Source organism: Colletotrichum siamense (genome assembly GCF_013390195.1).
Source record: "Colletotrichum siamense strain Cg363 chromosome Unknown KSG_Cg363_contig03, whole genome shotgun sequence".
NCBI lineage: Eukaryota > Fungi > Ascomycota > Sordariomycetes > Glomerellales > Glomerellaceae > Colletotrichum > Colletotrichum siamense.
In genome coordinates this window covers 2,873,709-2,896,380 of record NW_023501016.1, presented here as the reverse complement: position 1 = coordinate 2,896,380, position 22,672 = coordinate 2,873,709, and the positions used below count along the sequence as shown (strand labels likewise).

At 59.1% G+C, this 22,672-nt stretch overlaps 8 protein-coding genes across 8 annotated transcripts; 4 read left to right on the top strand and 4 right to left on the bottom strand.

The window, feature by feature from the left end:
* Positions 1 to 145: 145 nt before the first annotated feature.
* mug81 (putative helicase mug81) lies at positions 146 to 6,118 on the bottom strand (the record flags this gene model as incomplete). Its single annotated transcript, XM_036636620.1, has 2 exons — positions 146 to 5,182; positions 5,228 to 6,118. 2 exons carry the CDS (start codon positions 6,116 to 6,118, stop codon positions 146 to 148), a joined length of 5,928 nt encoding a protein of 1,975 aa, XP_036497177.1.
* An 878-nt stretch (positions 6,119 to 6,996) lies between these two features.
* CGCS363_v004770 (Synaptobrevin-like protein ykt6) lies at positions 6,997 to 7,833 on the top strand (the record flags this gene model as incomplete). The annotated part of the gene is made up of 5 exons (XM_036636619.1): positions 6,997 to 7,017; positions 7,084 to 7,162; positions 7,240 to 7,372; positions 7,423 to 7,742; positions 7,793 to 7,833. The coding sequence occupies 5 exons, from the start codon at positions 6,997 to 6,999 to the stop codon at positions 7,831 to 7,833; spliced, it is 594 nt and encodes a 197-aa protein (XP_036497176.1).
* An 857-nt stretch (positions 7,834 to 8,690) lies between these two features.
* CGCS363_v004769 (uncharacterized protein) lies at positions 8,691 to 10,844 on the bottom strand (the record flags this gene model as incomplete). The annotated part of the gene is made up of 1 exon (XM_036636618.1): positions 8,691 to 10,844. The coding sequence occupies one exon, from the start codon at positions 10,842 to 10,844 to the stop codon at positions 8,691 to 8,693; it is 2,154 nt and encodes a 717-aa protein (XP_036498135.1).
* Positions 10,845 to 15,314: 4,470 nt separating this feature from the next.
* cdc3 (Profilin) lies at positions 15,315 to 16,027 on the top strand (the record flags this gene model as incomplete). The annotated part of the gene is made up of 4 exons (XM_036636617.1): positions 15,315 to 15,327; positions 15,427 to 15,442; positions 15,548 to 15,632; positions 15,695 to 16,027. The coding sequence occupies 4 exons, from the start codon at positions 15,315 to 15,317 to the stop codon at positions 16,025 to 16,027; spliced, it is 447 nt and encodes a 148-aa protein (XP_036498136.1).
* Positions 16,028 to 16,448: 421 nt separating this feature from the next.
* On the bottom strand, positions 16,449 to 17,141 carry GOT1-0 (Protein transport protein GOT1; the record flags this gene model as incomplete). Its single annotated transcript, XM_036636616.1, has 5 exons — positions 16,449 to 16,745; positions 16,804 to 16,819; positions 16,879 to 16,927; positions 16,992 to 17,018; positions 17,111 to 17,141. The coding sequence occupies 5 exons, from the start codon at positions 17,139 to 17,141 to the stop codon at positions 16,449 to 16,451; spliced, it is 420 nt and encodes a 139-aa protein (XP_036498127.1).
* A 931-nt stretch (positions 17,142 to 18,072) lies between these two features.
* ies6 (Chromatin-remodeling complex subunit ies6) lies at positions 18,073 to 18,666 on the bottom strand (the record flags this gene model as incomplete). Its single annotated transcript, XM_036636615.1, has 1 exon — positions 18,073 to 18,666. The coding sequence occupies one exon, from the start codon at positions 18,664 to 18,666 to the stop codon at positions 18,073 to 18,075; it is 594 nt and encodes a 197-aa protein (XP_036498128.1).
* Positions 18,667 to 18,915: 249 nt separating this feature from the next.
* Positions 18,916 to 19,328, top strand: dad4 (DASH complex subunit dad4; the record flags this gene model as incomplete). The annotated part of the gene is made up of 5 exons (XM_036636614.1): positions 18,916 to 18,918; positions 18,970 to 19,026; positions 19,075 to 19,119; positions 19,167 to 19,251; positions 19,300 to 19,328. 5 exons carry the CDS (start codon positions 18,916 to 18,918, stop codon positions 19,326 to 19,328), a joined length of 219 nt encoding a protein of 72 aa, XP_036498129.1.
* A 474-nt stretch (positions 19,329 to 19,802) lies between these two features.
* arp5 (Actin-like protein arp5) lies at positions 19,803 to 22,204 on the top strand (the record flags this gene model as incomplete). The annotated part of the gene is made up of 4 exons (XM_036636613.1): positions 19,803 to 19,980; positions 20,031 to 20,351; positions 20,399 to 22,122; positions 22,172 to 22,204. The coding sequence occupies 4 exons, from the start codon at positions 19,803 to 19,805 to the stop codon at positions 22,202 to 22,204; spliced, it is 2,256 nt and encodes a 751-aa protein (XP_036498130.1).
* Positions 22,205 to 22,672: the final 468 nt, after the last annotated feature.

The following is a 22,672-nucleotide window of genomic DNA, read 5'->3' as shown; positions in this document are numbered from 1 at the left end:
AGAGAGAGCATCTCTCGCGAGAAAGCATTGTTTTGGTGGCAAAGGGGTTTCCTTTCTATCCTTGTGTATAGTTTCATCATGAGCGCGGGCTGCATTCGTCATAGCATGGCTTGGCTCCATCTAATACCATCGTGTCATCAAGGCCTTACGCCCGAGAGGCACCATTACCGCTCTGCTGTGCCTGTGCCTTCTTGGACTTGTCTACATCGTCGTCCACCACGGGCGCCGTCGGGATGTCGATCCCGCCGACCCTGTACTCTAGCCCTACATAAGCATCGCTGACGACGAGCACGTCGAGCTTCCTGCCCTGAGCGGCTTCGGGCACCTTGAAGTTGGCGCGGGCCGTAGGCTTGGAGCCGACGGCGACGCTTCTGCCGGCGCCCTGAGACCAGCCCGCGCGCTTGACGGCGATGACCTCGTCCCGGGCCGCGTCGGCCAGTACGACGAACCAGCCTTCATTTTGCGGCTTTGGGAAGCGCGGTGCGTAGACATGGGCGTCGCGCTCCGTCAGGGGGTTCAGACGGCGGAGGTCGACGGACACCGACAGCGCGGTCGTCTCCGGGACCGACACGGCGAGGTTCGGGAGCTGTGCGACGGCCTTTGCGAAGCGAGGCTGCTGGTGCGGCGCGACGGAGAGCTTTTTCGCCAGCTGCGTAACTTTGCCCGGGGATCCCAGAGCGCCAATCTTGGCGAGGGTGAGGTCCGATGTGTCGTTCTTGAGCGTGTCCACGCCCACGCCGGGAAGAATGGAGGCCGGGTGGTCGGTGGGCCAGCGAGCCGACTTGATGCACTGCAGGAGCTTGATGAACTCGAGGCAACTGGAAAGGTGGCCCAGCTCCGTGAGGACGTCGATCGAGGCCTGGATAATACGGATGGCCTGGTCAAGCACGCTGGTCTGGTCACCGACGTAATCCGTGATGGGCAGGGAGATGCGCGACATGTGCGCCTGGAGCAGGAGGAAGGCCTTCACATGGGGGTCCCACATGGGCAGGCCAAAAGAGTTGCCAGAATAAGTCAGGTTGCGGGACAGCTCGTCGTTGATGAGGTCTTCGTTGTGGCGGACCGGGAGCTCGTCGTACTCGGTCGCGCGCGACATCCACGACAGCACATCGAGAAAAGACGCCTGGGCCTTGGCGTGCTTGACGAGGTGGCGGATGGTCTTGTGAGAGAGGTAGTAGTAACTCATAATCTTGCCAAAGGGCGTGGGGTCGACATCGCCGTTGGGGAACACCTCGACGCAGCTGGACTTTGCCAGCTCACCCAGAGACTTTTCAATCATCTCAATCATGTAGTCGTTGGCCATCGTCTGCGCGGCGATGCTGTTGTGCTCCTCGGCGGAGATCTCGAGGCCGTAGTACGAGGGGTTCTTGTGCAGGCGGCGGAAGAAGAACGTCCACGTGAGGTAGTCCAGGGCGTCCTGCTTCGTGACGACAGTCTCGGCCGAGACTTCGGCGCACAAATGATTGTCGAGGACGGTGTGGAGGGAGGATTCCACGGGGAAGCCGGTGTGCAAAAAGTGCTTGTAAAAGTCCTTTTTGGCGTCTTGTGTAAAGATGCGCGCCACGCCCGAGTTGTCGAACTGCGGGCGGCCGGCGCGGCCCAGCATCTGGAGGACATCTGTCAGGTCCATGTCCTTGTAGCCCTCGATCTTGGCGTCGTAAAACTGCGTGCCCTTGACGACGACGAGGTGAGCGGGCAAGTTAACGCCCCAGGCGAGGGTACTGGTCGCGACCAGGATCTGGATCTTGTTGTTGAGGAAGAGCTCTTCGGCGAGCTGGCGGTCAGACTCGACGAGACCGGCGTGGTGCAGGCCGATGCCGAAGCTGATGGCTTCCTTGAGGGCGTCGTCCTTGACGCGGGCGAGGTTGAGCTGCAGGTCGTCCTCGTCCATGTGGAGGAACCGTCGCGGGTTGTCCTCCATGCCGCAGTAGTTGATTAGGTCTTTGGCCGTCAGGCGGGTCTGCCTTCGAGACGGGACGAACACGATGACGGGCTTGTCGGGGCTGTGGGTCTTGACCGCGAGGAACGTCGGGCGGTTCATGGACTGCATCAACGGACAGAACCCCCTGGTCTCGGGGAAGCCGTCGATGTAGAGCTCCAGCGGGACGGGGCGGACCGAGTGTCGGAAGTTGAAAAGGCCCTCCTTGACGCCGAGCCAGTTGCCCAGGTCCGTCGCGTTCGCGCAGGCCGTCGACATGCCGAGCAGGCGGACCGAGTTCTTGATGGACGCCGCAATGTAGTTCATGCGCGAGACGATGATCTCCAGAATCGGGCCGCGGTCGCCGGCGAGCAGGTGGATCTCATCAATGATGACCAGGCTGACCTGGCGGACGTAGCCTCTCGTCTGCCAGCTACGGGAGATACCGTCCCACTTCTCAGGGGTGGTGATGATTACGTCGGCGTCCTTGATCGTGCGCGTGTCGGGCGTGTTGTCACCCGTCAGCTCGACCAGCTTGAGGCCGAGGGGCCGCGCAAGCCGGGCGCCCCAGTCCTTGACACGCTCGCGGACGAGGGCCTTCATGGGGGCGATGTAGACGACCTTTGACCCGGGGCGCTCCTTGAACGCCCACCACATGGCGAGCTCCGCCGCGACCGTCTTGCCGCTGCCCGTGGGCGAGCCGAGGAGGACATTTGCAGGCGTGTGGTAGAGGGTGTGGAAGATTTGCGTCTGCATGGGGTTGAAGAACTGGAAGCGCTGGGCGTAAATCTCCTCGAGGGCCGGGTTCTTCAGGGCGCTGATGGGCAGCGGCTGCAGGTTCAGGAGGTCGGTGTAGACGCTCTCCGTGTCGGGGCGGATGAGGTGCTGGAAGGAGACGGGCGTGACCGTCTCGGCGCCGAGCCACCGGTCAGAGACCGCCCGCACGTAGATTTGATTCGGCAGGGGGTCGGAGAGGGGAATGGTGAAGTTGAGCTCGTGGTCGTCGTGAATCTTTCTCCTGTTGAGGATGAAGAACTCGTGGTGGTAAATCTCGGACGTCTCCGAATTCTCGACCCAGATGTAGTACGACTCGGACGTGCCGTGGACATGGTCGTTCCACTTGAAGTCTGGGTAGATAAACAGCTTGATGCGGAGAACGTCACGGTTAAGAGGGGCGATCTCAGCCTCGACGCTGACCGTGGGGAAGTTGTTGAGAATGTGGGCAATCTTCTTGCCGGCGCTCTGGTTGTGGACGAGGCTGCCGATCTCTGCGGGCTCCATGTCCCTCATGGCCTCGATCGACAGGTTGTCCTTGGCGTCGAGCTGGTTGAGCACCGACTTGGGAAAGTCGAACTGGTGCAGGGGGTGCTGGAACGCCCAGATGCGCTTCTCGATCGACTTGGCCAGCGTGAGCAGGACCAAGCACTGGTGGCCCCATCTCCTATTCAGGGCAATCATGAACAAGGCTCTGCAGATGCGGCCGGCCTGCTGGGCCACGTAGTTCAGGTCGTTGCCCAGCGCAAAGTCCTCCGGCTGGGCTCTGCAAATGTACGCCTGAAGCAGAATGTTCGTCTTGGCCTGGGGCGTGTCGATGCCGCTGTCGACCTCGCAGGGCACCACGTCATACTTCATCTTGGTAAGCTCCTTTTCCTCCGAGTCTCTCGACTGGATATTGTCAAACTCTCCGCTCATGCTAATCATTTTGAGGATGTCGGCCTCGGTGGCTTGCGGCTGCATCATGGTGTTGAAAATCTGGATGCTGGTGTGCAGGATGTAATACTGGCTTGCGATGCGGCCAATGTCCTTGCTGCGGAGCTCCTCGGTCACCTCGTTGAAGATGATCATCTGGCTCTGCTGGAGCGTGCGGGCCGCCTGGATCGCTAGCGTGCGGCGCCTCTGGACGAGCGTCGGGTCGTCCCTGATCTCAGCCCACTCGATGCCGTAGCTCATGGGGCTCCGTTGCATGCGGACGAACAGGTACGAGTAGCCGATCCACTGGACGGCCTCGGGGATGGACGTCACCGTGCCCAGCGCGATCTCGGCGTTGAGGTTGTCGACCAACTTCGTCGAGAACTTGGACTCGATCGGCTGCTGCTCCGTGACGGTGGTCAGGTAGTGGTGGAGCCTGTCCTGTGTCGTGCAAATCATGCCAATACCGGTGTCCTCGAACTGCGGACGACCGGCACGACCAAAGATTTGCAACACGTCGAGGATGCCGAGGTCGACAAACTTGCCGTCCTGGGCGCTGTAGACCTGGGTGCCCTTGATGACGACGGCCGCGGCGGGCAAGTTGACACCCCACGCGAGCGTCGCCGTACAGCAGAGCACTTTGAGGACTCCTTCAGCAAAGAGCCGCTCCATCAGGTTTCTGTCGGAACGGGCCATGCCGGCGTGGTGCACGCCGAGACCTTTTGGGATCAGCTCGCGCAGGTCCCGCGCCTTGGACGACTTCATATCGCGCACCGCGTTCTCGTACCCGGGATGCATGGTCGGGTCGAGGAGATCGACGCAAAAGTCTTCCACGGCCTTCTCGTACAGCATCTTGGCCGTGGCCATGGTGTCTCTCCGCGAGTGCACAAACACCATGACCTGGTGGTCCCGCTGGAGCATGTCTCTGACCTTTTCGAAGGCGACCTGGTCCAGGTTCTCCTTGGACTGCTTCGAGCCGGCCTTGCCCTTGACGCCGATGAAGTGCTGCTCCAGCGGCACGGGGCGGAAGGAGGCGTCAAAGTAAAAGAGACCCTGGTACCGGTTGACCTTGAGGAAGTCGGCCACATCAATGTAGTTGGGGAGCGTGGCACTCAGACCGACGATGCGGATCAGCGACTGGGTGCTTTCCACCTGGCGCTCCGTTCTGGCAACGAGCGACTCCAGCACAGCACCGCGTTCGTCGTGAAGCATGTGAACCTCGTCGATGATGAGGAGGCGGACCTTTTGCACCAGCTCGGTGTCGCCGGTGCCCTTTCTCGTGACGACGTCCCATTTCTCAGGGGTCGTGACGATGATTTGCGTCTGGACGATCTCGGCCTTGGTCAGGTGCATGTCTCCGGTGAACTCGCGGCACTTGATGCCAAGCCAGGCCAGTCGCTTGCCGAGCTTCTCGGTGACTTCCGCCGCGAGCGCCTTCATCGGGGCGACGTAGACGATCTTGAAGTCTTGCGCGTCGACTGCAAAGTCTGTGGTGGCCGGGTCCTCGATGGGATTGGGCGTGCAGTAGTGGCCGATGGTTTGCAGGATGGTGAGCATGGCGGCGTCCGTTTTACCCTGCACCCGTCAGTATCACCACATCTTGAGGGGATGACAACTTACAGCACCAGTGGGCGCGCAGATGAGCATGTTCTCGTTCGTCCTGTATGCCACCGGATGCACCAGACTCTGCATGCGGTTGAGCGTCTTGTACCCCTTGAAGGTCCCGCGGCAGAGGCCATCCATGTCGGTGATCTTGACCAGCTTCTGGCCGGGGCCCAGGACGCCTTTCTTTCCCGCAGGAATGGCGTACTCTTCGTACTTTTCGAACTGCAGCCTCTCACTCCCCGTGGGGAGCGCGTACTTCTTGCCAGAGTGGCTGAGAGAGTTCCCGGCATTGTACGCCTTGTAGACGTGGGGGTACTGAATCTCCTTGGTCATGGCCGGAGCGAGAGCCGCATTCTTGTGCTCGTAGTCCTGGCGTCTCAGCGCCTCCTCGCGCTGGGATTTGGTCAACAGTCGCCCAGTCGCCTCCTGGTCCCCCTGTGACTTGACGGCGGTCACAATCTCGTCGCGGTGACCGAGCAGCTCAATGATGAAGTCAAAGTCATCAAAGCCGATGAGGTCAGCCAGCTGCGACTGCAGCTCCTCGTCGCCACGGCCCGAGGTCAACACGCTCATGACCTGGCTCTGGAACACATCCTCGGCCAGGCCATTCTTCGCAGCAATGCCAGAGCACTTGCTCGCAAACCAGGCAGCGCCGTACGCGCCGTCTCCGTTGAGTGCGTCCGGGCCGTCGAGCTGGTCACTGCTGTAGTCGTCTTCGTCGTCGTCTTCGATAAAATCCCACACGTCCTGTGCGCCGTTTCCTGAGGAGTACCCCTCGTAGTCGTCGTCAAAGTCCACTTCAGATGGTGGCGCGGACGGCAGCTTCAGACCGGCCAGGGCCGTCTTCATCGCTTCGAATTGAGCCCGCCATTGGGCTTCGGCGGTGTCGAGGTCTGCGGGTGCCATTGTGAGTGAGTGTTCTATGAGATATGAGTGGTGATGGACTCGAGTGTCCGTCGACGACGATGAGACATCATCTTCATGGCACTGCACTAAACGCTGATAGAGGAGTCATTCACCGAGCAAAGTGGGGCGAACCAGCCTGCAGTGTCGTCTCTGTAGCAGTGGTGTCGTTCAGCCAGTGAAGTCCGTTTGTTGGTGGGGTTGTGGCCGTCGCCCGCCAGGCACTCGAGACACTGTACGGATGCAGCGCTGACCGCCACCCTCCACTGATGTGGACGGAGGTGAGGGCCATCCGAGCCTCCGACGACCATTGTCCTTTATGCATAAGCCCGCCCAGCCATTGACATGCTGGACCTGATGAGGCAAGGTACGCCATCATGCCGTAAATCCAGACGTCCACCCCCTGTAGCGAACTCAAAGGGCACCCATCCACGCCAGCACGCCAGGTCGGGTGCCGCACCACCTTAATTGCTCTGCAGCCTGGAGGGGCAGAGCCAGGCCAAGTTCCCCTACTTTAGTGGGCATGTGATGTATCGCCCGCCCAAGACAGCGGCCTGCCGTGCGGCCAATCCCACCATAAACCTTGACGTCGCGGAGACGTTCTCCATCTTCCTCCAACTTGGACAATCCCCTTTCTCCATTTCTCATATCAATTCCGCCAACTCCTGACATTTACCCCCGCGATACCGCCCTTTGCCTCACCCGACGACCTCGAATCGCGTTGACACACAACACCGCACAGCGCATCGCCCACACGACACCGACTTGTTCCCCCGCCCCTGAAATACCGCCGTAAGTCCAGTCGGACCTCCCCTCCCCGCCTAGACCGCCACAGGCACCACGACGATGACGATAAACTGACAGAGCAAATCGACCAGAAAATGAAGCTTCACTACATTGGCGTACGTCGACCGTCCACGCGCACTGCTCTCCGGCACAACCCGCTGACGCCATGCGCCCCCGTGTAGATCCTCCGCAACGACAGCAAGCCGGCTGTCGAGCTGTGCAGTGAGATGGAGCTGTCGGCATACTCGCGATTCACAAGAAGTACGTTTGCGACAGCACCACGGACATGGGCGGCAGCCTCGCAGACAGGCACCAGCGCTGACAGGATTGCGCCGCAGACAGCTATGCCGAGTTCATGACCCTCTTCTCCAAGAAGGTTGCCGAGTCTACCCGTCCCGGCCAGAGACAGGATATCGAGGAGGGCGACAACACGTTCCACTGCGTGGGAAGGAGCGAAGGCATCTGCGGCGTGTAAGACGTTTTGTCCTGTGTAAAGTGCGGCGGCTCACCATACGGCGTAGCATCATTTCCGACCACCAATACCCCAGTCTAGTAGCCCACCAGCTTCTCTCCAAGATCGTCGACGAGTTCCTCACCAAGCACCCGCGCTCCACGTGGGCCACCGGCGAGCCCAAGCTCGCCCTCCCCGAACTCAAGGAGTACCTCACCAAGTACCAAGACCCCCAGCAGGCCGACTCCATTCTTAAGATCCAAAAGGAGCTCGACGAGACCAAGATTGTCCTGCACAAGACCATCCAGAGTGTGCTGGAGCGCGGCGAGAAAATTGACGATCTGGTCGCCAAGAGTGACGGCCTGAGCTCCCAGAGCAAGATGTTTTACCGTGAGTCTGCCGGTGAAGTCACAGGAGGGCTTAGACTAACACACCCAAAGAACAGGCAAAGAAGCAAAACTCGTGCTGCGTCGTCATGTAAAGCTGGTCTTCTCGTAACCCCCTTATCCTCATCCTCCTTGGTCATTTCACGTCTGGCGTTGGACGTTTGGACTCGTTTCAGCATAAACACTCGCTCCGGTCACGCTCGCTAGGATTGCAATGACAGAAACATCTTGCAGAGTCGGGCCTTTCGAATGCCTCATCAGTCTTGTGGAATGAAGGCCCGTGTTCATATTTCCGCAACTTGTGAACGATAGTTCAGGAATAATACAACATTGTGTGAACACCCCTGAGACATCCCTTGGCAGTGACATACTTCACATTGGCGCTTAGTCACGCGGCGGCACATCCAAACTCATCAGAATTTGTTTGTATAGGTTTTAAGCTTTAGGATTATCTATCCAAAAAGCTTCCGTCGATCATGGATGATTCAAGACTGGATAAAAATGAACAAATCAGACTGCCCGTCCAATGTACGCGCCGCGCCCCTAGAGGTAAACCCCTTGAACAGTGGTATCGATGCGACAACCCTCGAGGTTGTATTAGAGAAAATGGAACAACAAACAACACGCCCCCCAGTGTCCTCTCAAAGTGTTTGTCAAAGTCGCTTGCAGACCGTTTTTTCTTTTGGTTGAACCCACACACACACCGCTCAAATCAAACAAATGAAACAAGAAAAAGCAGCCCAGCTCTCCAAGCATAATCGTCTCGACGCAAAAAAGTGGTCCTCCAGAGTAATAGGGTTTCGAGAATGTAATAGTCAAAAGGGGTGATTTTGAACATGACGGCCTGGGCGTCGAACGAGTGGACGAAGGGAATCGTGAAAAGAAGTGTCCGTGAAGTGGGAAGGTCGTGATAGTGTTGTCGCATAAAGGGACATAATAGTGGCGAAGGCGATCATTCTCCCTCGACAATGATGCGCTCGCTCTTGCGGTTCTGCGCAATCTGCTGCTCAAATGTCTCCCCGGGGCTGATGAGCGTCGGCGTCGAGCTCTTTGTCGACGAGAGGCGCTCGTTTCTGCCAATAGTGACCGTGTTCACGCTCACGGGGCTCCTCATGCTGGGGCTTCCGGAGGGAAGGGCCGGCGTCTTGAGCGGCCGGAGCATCCGGCGCTGCGACCTTGAGATGCTGATCTGGCGGGCAATGGAGATCTCGACGGCAGCCTTCAGCGCGTCGTCGGGCTCCGACTCGTCAAGGGACGGCTTTGTGACGTGCGTGTGGGCCGACGAGACGGATGCGGGCGATCGGTCCTTGGCGCTCGGGGCCGCGCTCGAGGGCGCCGTGGAGTCGGACAGCGTAATCATCTGCCACGCGGGCTCGTAAATGGTCGGCTTCAGCTGCTCCGTCAGGTGAATCTCCTCCGACTCCCGATCGTCGGTGGGAGAGTCGAGGAGGAGACCGGACTGCTCGGGCCCGAAGGCGAAACCGATCGGCACGTCCTGGGGCGCCCTCATCGAGTCGGGGGTCGCGGTCCTGGCTCGTCCCGAGGCCTCCGCCTTCACGGCCTCGAGGTAGTAGCGGGGTCGCGGAGGGTCGAAGCTGGACCTCGACGGGGACGGGAACGGCGACGTGTGCGAGCGGTGGCGGGGCGACGCGGGCGGGTTGTTGGCCGATTCCGAGGGCGTCGCCGGGAACAACGACAGCGAAAAGGCTGGCGACTTGAGAGGTTGCGGCGACGTCGCGCTCCTGCCCCTCATCCGCTCCTTCTCCTCCTCCTCCTTCATGACCTGGTCGTTAATCGTCTTGAGCCTGTCCAGCGTGGCCTGCCGCCTCGCCAACAACGCAGACGCCCCCTGTTGTTGCTGCTGTTGCTGCGCCTGCTGTCCCGGCGGTCCTTGCGGCTGCAGGATGCCGCCAAACATGACGCTATACCGCTCCATATTGATGCTCGGGATCTCCACGTCCAAAAAGTTTCCTGCGGGCTTCGTCGGGAGCGCGGGCACATGCATCGATACGTGCACCGGCGCCGAAATGTCCGACTTCTTCACCTTTTCACGGGTCGACCGTGTTGATGCCATCCTGCTGAGCAGCTTTGGCGGCTTCTGCTCCTTCGGGCTGGGCGGCGCGGCCATCGGCCCCGCGGTTTGTGAGCGGACCATGGCCGGTTTGCTGTCCCCCGGTCTCCTCTCGGTGTTTCGTCTTCCCAGATCAGTCGCCTGGTTGCTCGGCGGTAGGCTCTCAAACTCCCGGGTGCTGGCCATTGGTTGCTGGAGGTTCATTGGTTGTGAGATGGCGACGGGTGATGAGGCGAGCCTCTTGCTCTTTGAGCGTCCAAACAACTTCCATCGCCCCGACTTCTGTTTCGGCGCCGGTACGGGTTCCGCGGTCTCCATCGGCGAGGGTAGAGGCTCTGGTGAGGCTCTCATCATGCTGGTGCTCATGCTCGACGCCTGCGGTTGCCAGTCGTTTCTCGGCTGTGCGGGTGGTGGCGGCGGCGACGAGAACTCGGGCGGGATGTGAGTTGGGCTTCCTATTGCCATGCCAATCGCAATCGTTCCCATGTTGCTGTCCATCGAGTCTGGCGTCTGCGTCCTGACGGTGAATGTCCGAGCCGGTGAAAAGTCGCCGGGACTCTCTACCGGGGATGCTGGGTTGTCCCGTATCGGGATGTGGTACGATTTGAAGCCTCCGCGCGCCGACGACTGAGGCCTGATGTACATGTCATCCTTGGAAATCCGCCTGTCGGCAAAAGACCTGAAGCTGGCGGTGCTGTTGTTATGAGGGGAGAGCCCTCCGCTGGTGCTCGGCCGCTCGGCCATTGTTGATGATGCCTTGGAGCGAGGAGGTGTAGGCAGCGGGCGATGGCGGTACGTGTTACGAGCTTCGACGACGGCGGCGGCGGCGTCGGCGGCAGCACCCTCTGAGGAGAAGGAGGGCACGCTCTCGTTTTGAGAGAGGCTCGAGTCTTCCTTGGCCAGTTGGAAACTTGACACAAGACCCGGCTCCCCCAGGACGGGGGACTCTGGGCCGTGCGTCTGCGCACCACCGGGGGCCCCTCCACCAGTCCTCATGCTCTTCATAGATCTGGAACGGTTGACCAATTTGAACATGCTCCTCCAATGGTGCGTAGCAGGAAACCTCACAATGCTAGCGCCTGGCCGATCCTTGTTGACAGGGCTGGAAAGCAAGCAAAGCAGGCGGGCTGCCCAGGACGTGGAGCGGGGTGTTGGGTTTCGAAAAAGGAGATGATGAGAGGCGATTTGCAGAACTAGCGGCCGGGAGAGACTTCCAGGTTGGATCGTAGTTTATCTCTCTGAGAAAGTAGAGGGAATGGGCGGAAGAAAAAGGTTGATTGAGCGGGAAAAAAAATAAGACACACAGAGACCCGACGAAAATAGAGAGTAGACCCAAAACCTCCCCAACCCGGTTGCCTGTCGTACCCATACGGCATGCAAAAGACAGGAGATGACCCAGACTGGGGGTCCCTTCGACTTAACTTTACTTTGATATCATTCACTCTCGAGAGTCGCCTCTCCCGCGGCCGGGCGACCCAGAGCCCGCAGCCCGCAGCCCAGAAAGCCCAGAAGCACTCTGTTCTCGCCCCCAGCACGCGACTCGCAACTTTGTCGCCTGTTTGAGATTGATAGGACGGATATTTTAGGGGGGGCTGATCAACACAAGGATGACGAACCTCCCATCCTGTCCATGGGGTGGTCTGTGGATCAAGGGTCCCGGTCGTTTGCGAACGATAAGTCGCGTATCTTCTGCGGTCGAGTGGAGGTTGTGCGGTTTCGTGTGTCAGACTAGCGAGAACTGTAGGGAAGACGGCGGCGAAGCATGATTAACGGAGTCGTCAGCTGCATGGCATGGGCGGCCGAGAGGTCCAGAAGCATTTCACGGTCTGATTTTGTTTTGACACTGCCGTGCGCCCAGGGCTGCTGGCTTGCTGGCTCGGGGGTCTTGTGATATGCAGTACCTGCAGTAGGTGCCGGAGGGAGGGGAGCTCGAGAATAGCCTCATGTCGTGTTGCCGCGTCTGGTCATCTCCCGCCCCCATCGCGCGCGGCGGTTGCCGGCGAATGACCCAACATCGTTCTGGGTCCCTCATCACAAACCTCATCAGAGGCAATTTGAGTTCAAATTGACGACGCCCACAACCTGACGGTGCCCTTGTCGAATCGTGCCGTACCATGCCGCTAGAGGGGGGAGGGATTCGAGAAGGATGGAAAGAAGAGGAGGGTCGCATCCGTGCTCGGTCTGCGGGACATCCTTGGTTGGTTGGGTTACCCCGGCCCGGGGGACAAGCCTCAGGGTCGTCCCTGTCAGACCGCACGTCCTCTCGTCGTGGTTACGCCCCGACCGCTCAAGCCCAAGCCTCGATGAAATCGATCCGCAACGCTGGGGGGAAGGACGGCTTTGCGACAACTGACCGTTGACGTCGTCGTCGCCTGGTTAGTCTCCATGGCGAATTGGACTGCCGGGATCCGAAGATGAAGCGATGGGACTGGCCCGTCTGGACGTCGCTTTGCTGCCCACAGGCCTGAGTCGCCTGCCATCCAGACTCGCCGTGCATCGTCAACGGTCGCCGGGCTGAAGATTGCTTCATTTGAAGTTCAATCAAACAACCGATGCCGCCAGCGAATGAGAGTTACACGACGTTGCAGTCGCGGATCCTCTCCGCGCCAAAGACTCATTAACGGCGCCCTGCCCGCGCATACTCCGATCCCCCACTCTGACATCAAACGGGTCTCTGGTTTAAAATGAAAGGATCGGAGACGTTGTTGCTCATCCGGCTTCCCACCAACCACGGTCCGCTATCAAGGAAACAACCTTCTCACACAAGCTCTCTGCCCGCCCAGCGTGACGCCAGCGCAGTGCAGTGTAATCTCTCAAATCTTGGAGATTTCCCGGCTGATTCTCCCACCGCTTGTTTTCTGTTGGACCCATGGGCCGTTGCCTTGCTGGACCTCCGGGCATAACAACCCGTTGTGTCGCTCGTGCCGTCCTTGCGATCGACCAACAATGCGATGGCAATGCGATGGCAGCGCGATGGCAGCGCGATTGCGACCGGCTCGCAATGCTGGCCAAGCCACCGCGCGTGCTCGCACCCACGAGGTCGGGTGCTGTTGGTGCACGCTGTTGCTGAATAAGTCCGCCGCGAACCGTGTCAGCATCCCAACGACTCTGTGGGCTCCTAGCCCTTAGGGCCGTCGTCTCGTGTATGCGACCCGGTATTCCAGAGTGACAGGTACACCGTCCCAAAAAAGCGCACTCTGACCGCGTAGCATTAAAAAAGCGTCGTATTGAAACAGACTTCCTGGGTCACGAAGCGCTATTGCCAGGCGTCGCCGAATATTGGGGGTTTGGCTCTCGCTTGCTTTTAGGCGTGCTCTGTCTGCGCTTGGGCCGTGTGCTTCTTGCTTCTCCCAGTCGACGATAGACCCATAGTCGGATCATGTCCTGGGTTCTTGAGATGACATTTACGGATCGCTGCACATCCAGGAGCTCTGCGCGCGACAAGGCTGAACGTGACCGGGCTTCTGAGGGAGTCAGGAGGACTGGAGGATGCGACGAGGCTGCCCAGCGAGTGGGTTTCATGTGTCTTGTCCGGGGTCGACGGCCGACTGATCGTCTCAAGATTGCAAATTCGCGGGATCTGCTTTGTGGCCGGAGCGCAGACTGTCGATAAGAAAAAGCTCCGACGTTCCAGTCGCTTCTGATGTCGTCTATGATGAAGGTGTCAAAGTCTGCCCCTGGAGGCGCCCTAGCCAAACATGCCCTGGTAGCGTCCCTGGTCACATCCAGGAGCCTGACGGACGCCAGGAGAACCAAACTTGTTTGATGGTGAACCACAAACCATTCTTCCAAGGTTCGTCTGAAGGCGCTGACTTTATCGCTGCTACCGGGCGGTTGATGTGGTGATGGTTTAGTTCAGCGCTTCTAAGCCGTGAACCTGCATGCGCTGGGAGCCGCAGCACCGTCCGAGGGCTGGATGCGTCGACCCAAGGGAAGAGGCTCAAGAACCACGCTTCCTCTGCCGACGTGCTTCTCGATGCCCAGCCGCAATCCTCCCGTCCATTCTTCAGCCTTGTATGCCGGTCGTCTGGCTGTGTGTAAGACGCAGGTGCTGAGGCCGATGGGATGACAAGAGGATCAGGCAAGGAGTGATGCTGCGGATTCAAGCGTAACGCAGCCCCAGCCGACGATCCGTTGACAATGTTGCATCCCGTCCGCCGTTCCTGGGAGAGCTGAAAGAAACAATTCGCCTCACCCTTCTGCAAGCATCCGATGAGCAAGAGGCCCAGGCCTTTTTCGTTATTTGCAGCAGCCCATAACGGAGAGCCAGCCGGCTGGCCCAAAGCAGACCGGGACCGAGCTGGACGGAAAGCATGCCATCCAACGGAGGGCGAGTTGTGCTCCAGACCACGAGCGGCAGCGCGAGCGGACCTCCGTCGTCGGTGCCTTGATGTTGCCCTCTTGCAGCTGCGCGCCGTCAGTCCCAATGGGGTGTTGAGTTCACGCAGTTGCAGGCCTGAGAGTCTGCCGGCAGGCTTGGCACGACATGGGGCTCATCGTGGCTGGCGGCAGTAGGTGGCTGATGCATTGCCGTGGCGCAAATTCATGCATTCTAAAGCGGAATCGCGTCACTGCCGGCCGCACGGTGCTTAGACAGGCCAATTGGCACAGTCACCCCGCCATCACGTGATGGCAGCCTTTGGCGGGGCAGAGTCCGCAGTGAAGCTGGACGAAGGCAGTTCCTTGTTGTCGCAGAGCCCGTCTTGTTGGGGGCGGACGCTAAATGGTGTTTGCCGTGGATAGCAGGCCTGTTAATACTGCTAACGTGAGTCGAGGTAGGGAACCATCTTGCGGTAAGATATTTGGCCCCAAAGGCGGTGATGGAATGGCCCGGCGGATCACCCCTATGGAGACCGGCCGAGCTTTCTCCCCCTGGTGGTGGAGGACGATTGGCCGAGGTCGCAATGGCAACGGTCAACAAATGGACTGACCGACTGACTGACTGATGAGGCTGGTGATGTGTGCAAGCAGACGATGCTGCTGCTGCTGCTGCTGCTCCTGAGCCCGGGCCTGCGGGATAAACACAAATGCCAAAATGATGGGATCAGGTACACTGCAGGTAAGGTAGCAGAGCACAAAGCCGGCTCGGGAGGCGGTGGTCGCCTGGGAAGCCAGACAGAGTCACCACCCCGCCGCATGAATCCAGGACAAAGCAGCCCGTGGCAAGTGGAAGGGACCAGAAACACTTGTATTCGCCTAGTTGCAACCCGTGCTGAAGAAAGTACCCCGCCCCGCGGCGCTCGCCCCGGTGACGACCTCTCAGTTCATAGCGGTGTACCCCGCCCGGCCCGCTGGACCTAAAAATTGATGTATCTCTAAGAGGGGCAGGTCAGGCAGGAGGGCGACCAAGAAACACATCTCAACCCGAAATTCCTCCCTCCAATATCCCACCACACCGCGTCAAAGCTTGGGCTGCTGCACTCACACTCTTCGACTGAAGCTTCTTGTCTCTTTTTTTCCCGTATTTGCATCAGCGAGCACCAGGTTTCCTTCCACTCCTTCACCATGTCGTGGCAAGGTAAGCAGAGCAACGGCCCAGCTCTGTCCAGAGAGAGGCCATCCCCGAAAACCCCCACCTTTGCCGAAACAGAGAGCTAACCTGTCGCCTTCGTCACAGCTTATGTTGACACCAGGTAGCCGCGCACCAGAGCTCTCCCCCTTTCCCATCCCGCGCCCGTCCCGTCACGGGCACCCGATGGGAGTTACACGGACGATCATGGCTGACATGGACTTTGCAGCCTCGTTGGCACTGGCCACATTGACAAGGCCGCCATCATCAGCATCGCTGGCGACAGCACGTGGGCGTCGACCGCCGGCTTCACGGTATGTCGCGGTGTTCTGTCTCTAAACATGCCGCCGAATGCTGACTACGCTGGTGCACACAGCTTGCCGCCAACGAGATGAAGGTCATCTCCGACATTGTCAAGGGAGACGCCGGCGCCAAGGACAAGGCCTTCGCCGACGGTCTCTACATTGCCGGTGACAGATTCGTCATGGCCCGCGCCGAGGACGGCACCATCTACGCAAGAAAGGTTGGCATCACAAGCCCTGAGAAGAGGCCCAAGGGACTGACATCAAGCCAGGGACGTGACGGCATCGCCGTCGCCAAGACCAACCAGGCCATCCTCGTCGGCCACCACAACGAGAACCAGCAGGGTGGCAACGCAAACCAGGCGGTGCAGAAGCTGGCGGACTACCTGGTCGGTGTCAACTACTAAGTGTTGCGAGCGTGGAAGAGCGGCGGAGGGTGGACGGGCGGCCCATCTGAAGGCGCCCTTGGAGTTTTACCGTGTGCGAGGCAGGCTGGGCATCTCGCTCCCACACACACGATGAGGATTTGACATACGAATCGACGAACACTAGATTAGCAAGAGTTACCAATGGCGGAATCTTTGCTTAGCCACGGCCATGTCCGGAACAGAGTCCCTGAATCATGCACCACAAGGTAATGCGGAGTGCTTTCGTACAGTCATTATCTTGACACTTTGGCCAAATCGATACACCTCGACGTATGATACATGTTTGGAGAGACCAACACGCTCAAATCCAGCTGCGCCGTTCTGTGGTATACAACCCGTCTATACGCTGTCCCATTCCGACCAACCCAATAAGTGCGCCGTAACTTCAGATATCGTGTGACTAGACAGGCAGCTCCGCGTTTCGTCGACCAACACCAGACCGGTCGACCGCGACCCCAATGTACGGTCCAATAACGGGTATGTTCCTCGCGAACGCCGCAATCGTGCCCAAAAAGTCACCAAAAAGAACCATTATGCCGTAGAGCTCAATACAGAAGCCGATAAGGGGCCACCGCAACAGGATCAGGGCGAGACCGCCAAAGAAGGCCGCCGTTCCCTTTGCCTTTTGTTTACGCGCGAAGAAGAGGAGCGTCTTTTGCGGTCCGATGATTATCGTCAGGCCGATCAGGAAGAGGATCTGCGGCCGCGTCGGTCAGTTGGGTCGCACGTCAGCGTTTCAAGGGGGCAGATCGTACGTTTCCCATGGCAAGCCTGCAACAGACCGTCAGCTTCATCTCAACAGACTCGTGTGCGGGAAAAGGGGGACGTACATGGCTCGGTCAAAGAAGAGCATCACTCCTCCGATGAGGAAGAAACCTCCTGAACCGGCGTCAGCTCCGATAGACCACCAATGCGCCAGAGCTTGGATAGGGCGCAAACCTACCACCAGAGCAGAAAATGACCCCAATCTCTGTAATTCATGTCAGCGACCGTCCAGAACGGGCAGCGAGGCCTAGGCAGCGTCGTGATGCGGCCGGCGTGGAGCTCCGCGGGTCGACGTACTCTGGGAATCCGACATCCACATCGACGCCATCTTGCACGGTTTGGTTGACTGTCGAGTCGGATGGACTTGGTTTGATATCGGGGTTTGTTCGAGTGATTCAATGCGAGCCACAGGTGACTTGTGAGACTCGACGCGCAAACGTATGAAGGCCAAGGAGTTGCTGATCTGTAGCTAACTGGCGGGAGCAGACGACAACTTTTAGATTTAAGACCAGATCACTACTACACTAGGAGGAAACAAAGCCAGCGTTCCTGCCACGAAACAGGGGTTGCGCTGCTGCTGCCCGCGCTGTCACGGATCGTTTGGGGGATGGGACAACGCGCTAAAAATGCGCTGCGAGGGTTGGTCACGGCATTTGGACCAATAACAGCGGGGGGCAGACCTCGGTGGGGGTCGTGGGTGCTGATTTAACCCACGCTCACCTGTGGAAAATTTAGACGCTTCAACTCACCATCCTCACAACCATGGAGCTCACAACGACCGTCGCATGAACCGCCAGCTGGCGAGATGGCGGTTTATGCCAACGTGCTTCTCGACGCGGCATGTTTGTTGAGATTTGTCTGCTGAAGCTGCAACTCAAACACGAGTTAACGGGCACACGAGCAAGCTCACAATATGGGCAGTCGATGGACGCGGCAAGTGTCACTTCATCTAATTCGCCGCGGCGGCCGTAGCCTCGAGCTATGGCAACTGAGTATCGTCTCCCATACGTTCTCGGTAATCTGTCGATTCACAGGCGGAGAACAATCTCTGATCACGATTAAGCCGGAGTGTCATCTAGCACCCTTTGCTGAAAGGCGGAGGGCTGTGTAGTTGAGATTTGACTTTGTTGGTCGCACATATCCCAGCTGGTAGTACTGTTTTGAATACAATTCGTTTCCCATGCTCCAAGTCCCAAACAACGCGATGCCGTAACGCCTTCGCCGTGACTCCGCAAAGCAGATAACCCATTGACGCCAACTTATTTGAGAACGGTGTGCGCTCCACGCGCCTCCAGGAACTGCTCCGCCGCGCCCTGGGGCAGCGTGCGAATCAGGCCAAACACCTCCTTGTCGTGGTACCGCAGCCGCGTCTTGGGGTCGAGGTACGGCGCGGGCAGGCCCGTGATGTCGCAGTACCGCTTTGTGTGTGCCAGTGACGGCGCCGACTCGATGTTGGTGTACGTGACGGCCGGCGCGGCGCCTCCGTTGGGCTTCAGACTCTTCTCGAGAACGAGCTTCGACAGGCTGCGCGAGGCCTGGGCCAGGTTCGGCGGCAGGCCAGAGGCGTCCTTGCCGGTGGCGGGCGTCGAGGTGCCGCTCGTGGAGAGGCCGTCGTCTTGCTGACCGGCAGCCGGGGTGCCGGCGCCGCTGTTGTCATCCTGTTGCGGGGTCGCCATGGCCGAGGCTTCGCGACGGGAGGCATCGCCGAGGATGGTCTTGATGTTCTTGTTGCGGCGCTGGTTGGGGCGCCAGGACGGGTTGCGGAAGCTCTTGTGGATTGAGTGGATGTCGATCTCGTCGAGGAGGGCCTGGTGGGCGATTTGCGCCTCCGTCTGCTCTTTTGGTGCCGCCATCATGTGCTTTACGTAGATAAGGTTGGGTGAGATGTTTCGCGCAGGTCGTCACAGGCGTTGCGGATCGAATTGAGGGCGACGGGATGACGGTGCTGCTGGTTGAGGCAGTGGCAGGGGAGCTTATTCTGCCGCGGCTTACCGCTTGTCCGGTGTGCTCGGTGTACTCGGGTACCTCTGCATCTGTCCTGGCGGGGGTCGTAGCGTCAAGTAAACAAACGAACCACCTTCACACACAGCAGCGAAAGCAAGATGGTAGGCCATTGTGATGAGTCTGTTAGTTTCTACAAGCTGACGCCCGAACAGGAGAGCCCACACGAGCACCAGCAGAACCTTCTGCTTTCCCGCATCATCACCAATGTGGTATGTTTACCAGGCAGACTGCGCAGCATCGCGACTTACACGACGCAGGAGAAACTCAACGAGGCCGTCATGGTCATGAACAAGTCCTTGCAGGTAATGAAATCACATTGACATGCAGACGTCCGGTCTGACTGTGACAGGAAATCAACATCCAAAACATGAACGTCGAGCTTGTCGCTCAAATGTTCAAGAACTACCAGTCCAACGTCCTCTTCCATCTTGAGGGTATGTCCGCCTGCATCTCTTCTGCTCACATCTGCTCATTCGCATTAGCAACGGACAACTTGAAGCCACCTTCATAGATTTCCTGGGATTTTCTTTGGGGTGATGGATGATCAATGAGATATGATGAGACGAGCTGGCGAGAAGACCAAGAGGTCATGGCAGAATACCCCAGAAGAGACTGAATACACAATATGGTTAAACTGATTGACTTCTTGCTATTTCTTTGAATAAAAAGCATCCACGGATGTGGTCACCTCCCCCAGACTCAAGTCATGCTGTCCGGGCACCTGTGACCACTAACAGCTACGCCGCAGCACGTCCCGACCCACTAAATTTTACAGCCTCGTAGCTCAGGTAGCCTCGCAAGACGGCGCATCGCGACTTGAACACGACGACCGAACAGACGCATTGAACGAGACACAACTGACGCGGCCCCTTCGAGACAACCTGCAACGGCCCAGACGATTGAATCCCATCCGCTTCGAATCGACTCACACCCTCGGCATGGTCAGTCGCATCGCGACAGCCTAGACCCTTCAACGAGCATCGCGATGGCGCCCTCAGCAACCGAGGAGCTCCCTCCTCTTAAGGGACCGCCCGAGAGGACGTATCCGCCCGCCAAGATATTCCCGGTGAAGGAGGCAAAGTTTGAGAGGCCGATTGCCGTACAGCATGATGGAAGAGAAAAGGCAGCGGCGCACCCGGGTGCAGCCATCGTCATCGACAACGGTGAGCACGACGACAGCGAGCAAGGATTGCCCGCCCGCTAACAATCACAGGTTCATCGGCAGTGCGCGCCGGCTGGTCCTTCGAAGAGAAGCCCAGGCTGAACATCCCCCCGATTATGTCCAAATACCGCGACCGGAAGGCTGGCAAGACGTACTCCTTCGCCGGCAGCGATTGCTACGCCGACACGACGGCGAGGAGCCACATCCGATACGCTTTCGAGCAGGGGACGGGCATCGTCAGCAACTGGGACGTCATGGAGCACCTGCTCGACTACATCTTCCTCAAGCTCGGGCTCAACGGCGACGATGCGTCCATAGACGTGCCCATCGTCATGACGGAAGCGGTCGCCAACCTGCCGTACTCACGGAAATGTAAGCCTTGGAACCAATCTGGAGACTACACCTCTAACGCATCACAGCCATGACGGAAATCGTCTTTGAATGCTACGGCGCTCCATCTGTGGCGTACGGTATCGACTCCCTCTTCTCCTACAGACACAACAAAGGCAACACGGGCATCGTGGTCTCGTCGTCCTACACCTCCACGCACGTAATACCCGTCTACAACCACAAGGCCATGTTGAGCCAGGCCACAAGGCTCAACTGGGGCGGCTGGCACGCGGCCGAGTACCTGCTCAAGCTCATCCGGCTCAAGTACCCGGCCTTCACGGGCAAGCTCAACGTGTCGCAGGCCGAGCACATGCTGCGCGACCACGCCTACGTCTCGGAAGACTTCGACAACGAGCTGCGGGGCTACCTGGACTGGACGGGCCTCGAGGACCGGGATATTGTGATCCAGTACCCGTTCACGGAGGAGGTCGTCGTGCAAAAGACCGAGGAGGAGCTGGCCCGCATCGCCGAGCGCAAGAAGGAGAGCGGCAGGCGGTTGCAGCAGCAGGCGGCCAAGATGCGGCTGGAGAAGCTCATGCGCAAGGAGAACGAGCTGGAGCACTACAAGAAGCTGCAGGTCAAGCTGGAGCAGCAGACCAACAAGAAGGAGGTGCGCCGGCTCCTGGACAGCAACGACCTCAAGGACGAGGCCGCGTTGGAGAAGGCCATTGCCGTGCTGGACAAGGCCGTCAAGAAGGCGCGCACAAAGGACGTGGGCGGCGACGCCGAGGAGGACCAGCAGGAGCCCGTGTTCGACCTCCTCGATGTGCCGGACGAGGAGCTCGACGACGCCGGCCTCAAGGCCAAGCGGCAGCAGAAGCTCATGAAGTCGAACCACGACGCCCGCGCGCGCGCAAAGGCCGAGAAGGAGGCCGAGAAGGCGCGCATCGAGGAGGAGAAGCGGCTGGACCAGGAGCGCCGCGAAAACGACCTCGAGGGCTGGCTCGAGGAGAAGCGGCAGCGGCGCGACCTCACGCTGCAGAAGATGAAGGAGCGCGAGCGTCTCAAGCAGGACCTCGGCAACCGCAAGTCGCTCGCCTCGCAGATCCGCATGAAGAGCATCGCCAACCTGGCCTCGGACAACCCGACCAAGAAGCGGCGCCGCGGCGGCGACGACGACAACTTTGGCGCCAACGACGACGACTGGGGCGTGTACCGCCAGATCGTCGTCGGCGACAACAGCGACGACGAGCAGGAGGAGGAAGACCTGAACGCGAACCTCAAGATCTACGAGGAGGAGCTGCTCCGCTACGACCCGGACTTCACGTACGAGGACACCCACGAGGCGCAGACGGACTGGTCCAAGTCGATGCTGCACGCCTTCGCCCGCGGGCCGCGCCCGTTCGACGCGGGCTCCCAGGCCGAGCTGAACCAGATCCACCTCAACGTCGAGCGCATCCGCGTCCCCGAGGTCGTCTTCCAGCCGTCCATCGCGGGCGTCGACCAGTCCGGCCTCGTGGAGATCATCGGCGACATCCTCAACCAGCGCCTCGGCGCCGTGCCGAACCGCGACGACTTTCTGAAGGACGTCTTCCTCACGGGCGGCAACACCATGTTCCAGGGCTTCGACGAGCGGCTCCGGTCCGGCCTGACGCCGCTGCTCCCCGCCGACTCGCCGCTGCACATCCGCCGTGCCCAGAACGCTCTGCTGGACGCGTGGAAGGGCGCCGCTGGCTGGGCGGGCTCGGCCGCCTGGAAAGCCGCCACCATCACGCGCGAGGAGTACCAGGAGAAGGGGTCAGAGTATATCAAGGTGAGTCCGCTTCATGATGCAGCGCTTAGACATGCTAACACGAGCCTAGGAACACGACCTTGGCAACACTTCATATGTATGATTAGTCGGGCGCTATTGCGGGAGCTAGAATGGGTAGTCAGGGAAATGGTCAACATAGTTTACACAGTCTGTCACAATGAGACGAAAAAGTCAATTGACTCCCTTGTTCACCGTGACGAATAACAATGGTGCGATTCTGCCCAGCGAAATGTCTGTATACACATGCAAGTCCCTCCATCCAAAGCGCATCACTGCCAAGGTCCTGCTGAAACCGAGTACTTCTCGAATGCTCGAAATGAGGGCTGCTGCTGCCTCCTCTTCCACTCACACAACAACCGTTCTCTTTTGATAAGTAGCGCAAGCCTGAGGCTTTGGCCCAAAAATACCCCTACTCGGGAGTCTTGACTCAGGAGTAAGGTGGCTAGAAAATACAATTCATCCCTCAAACGCCTGCCCCTTGGTAATATCTTGACAAACCATTATACCGCAACGCCAACTAAGCATAAACATTGAAAGGCGAGGCGTCGGC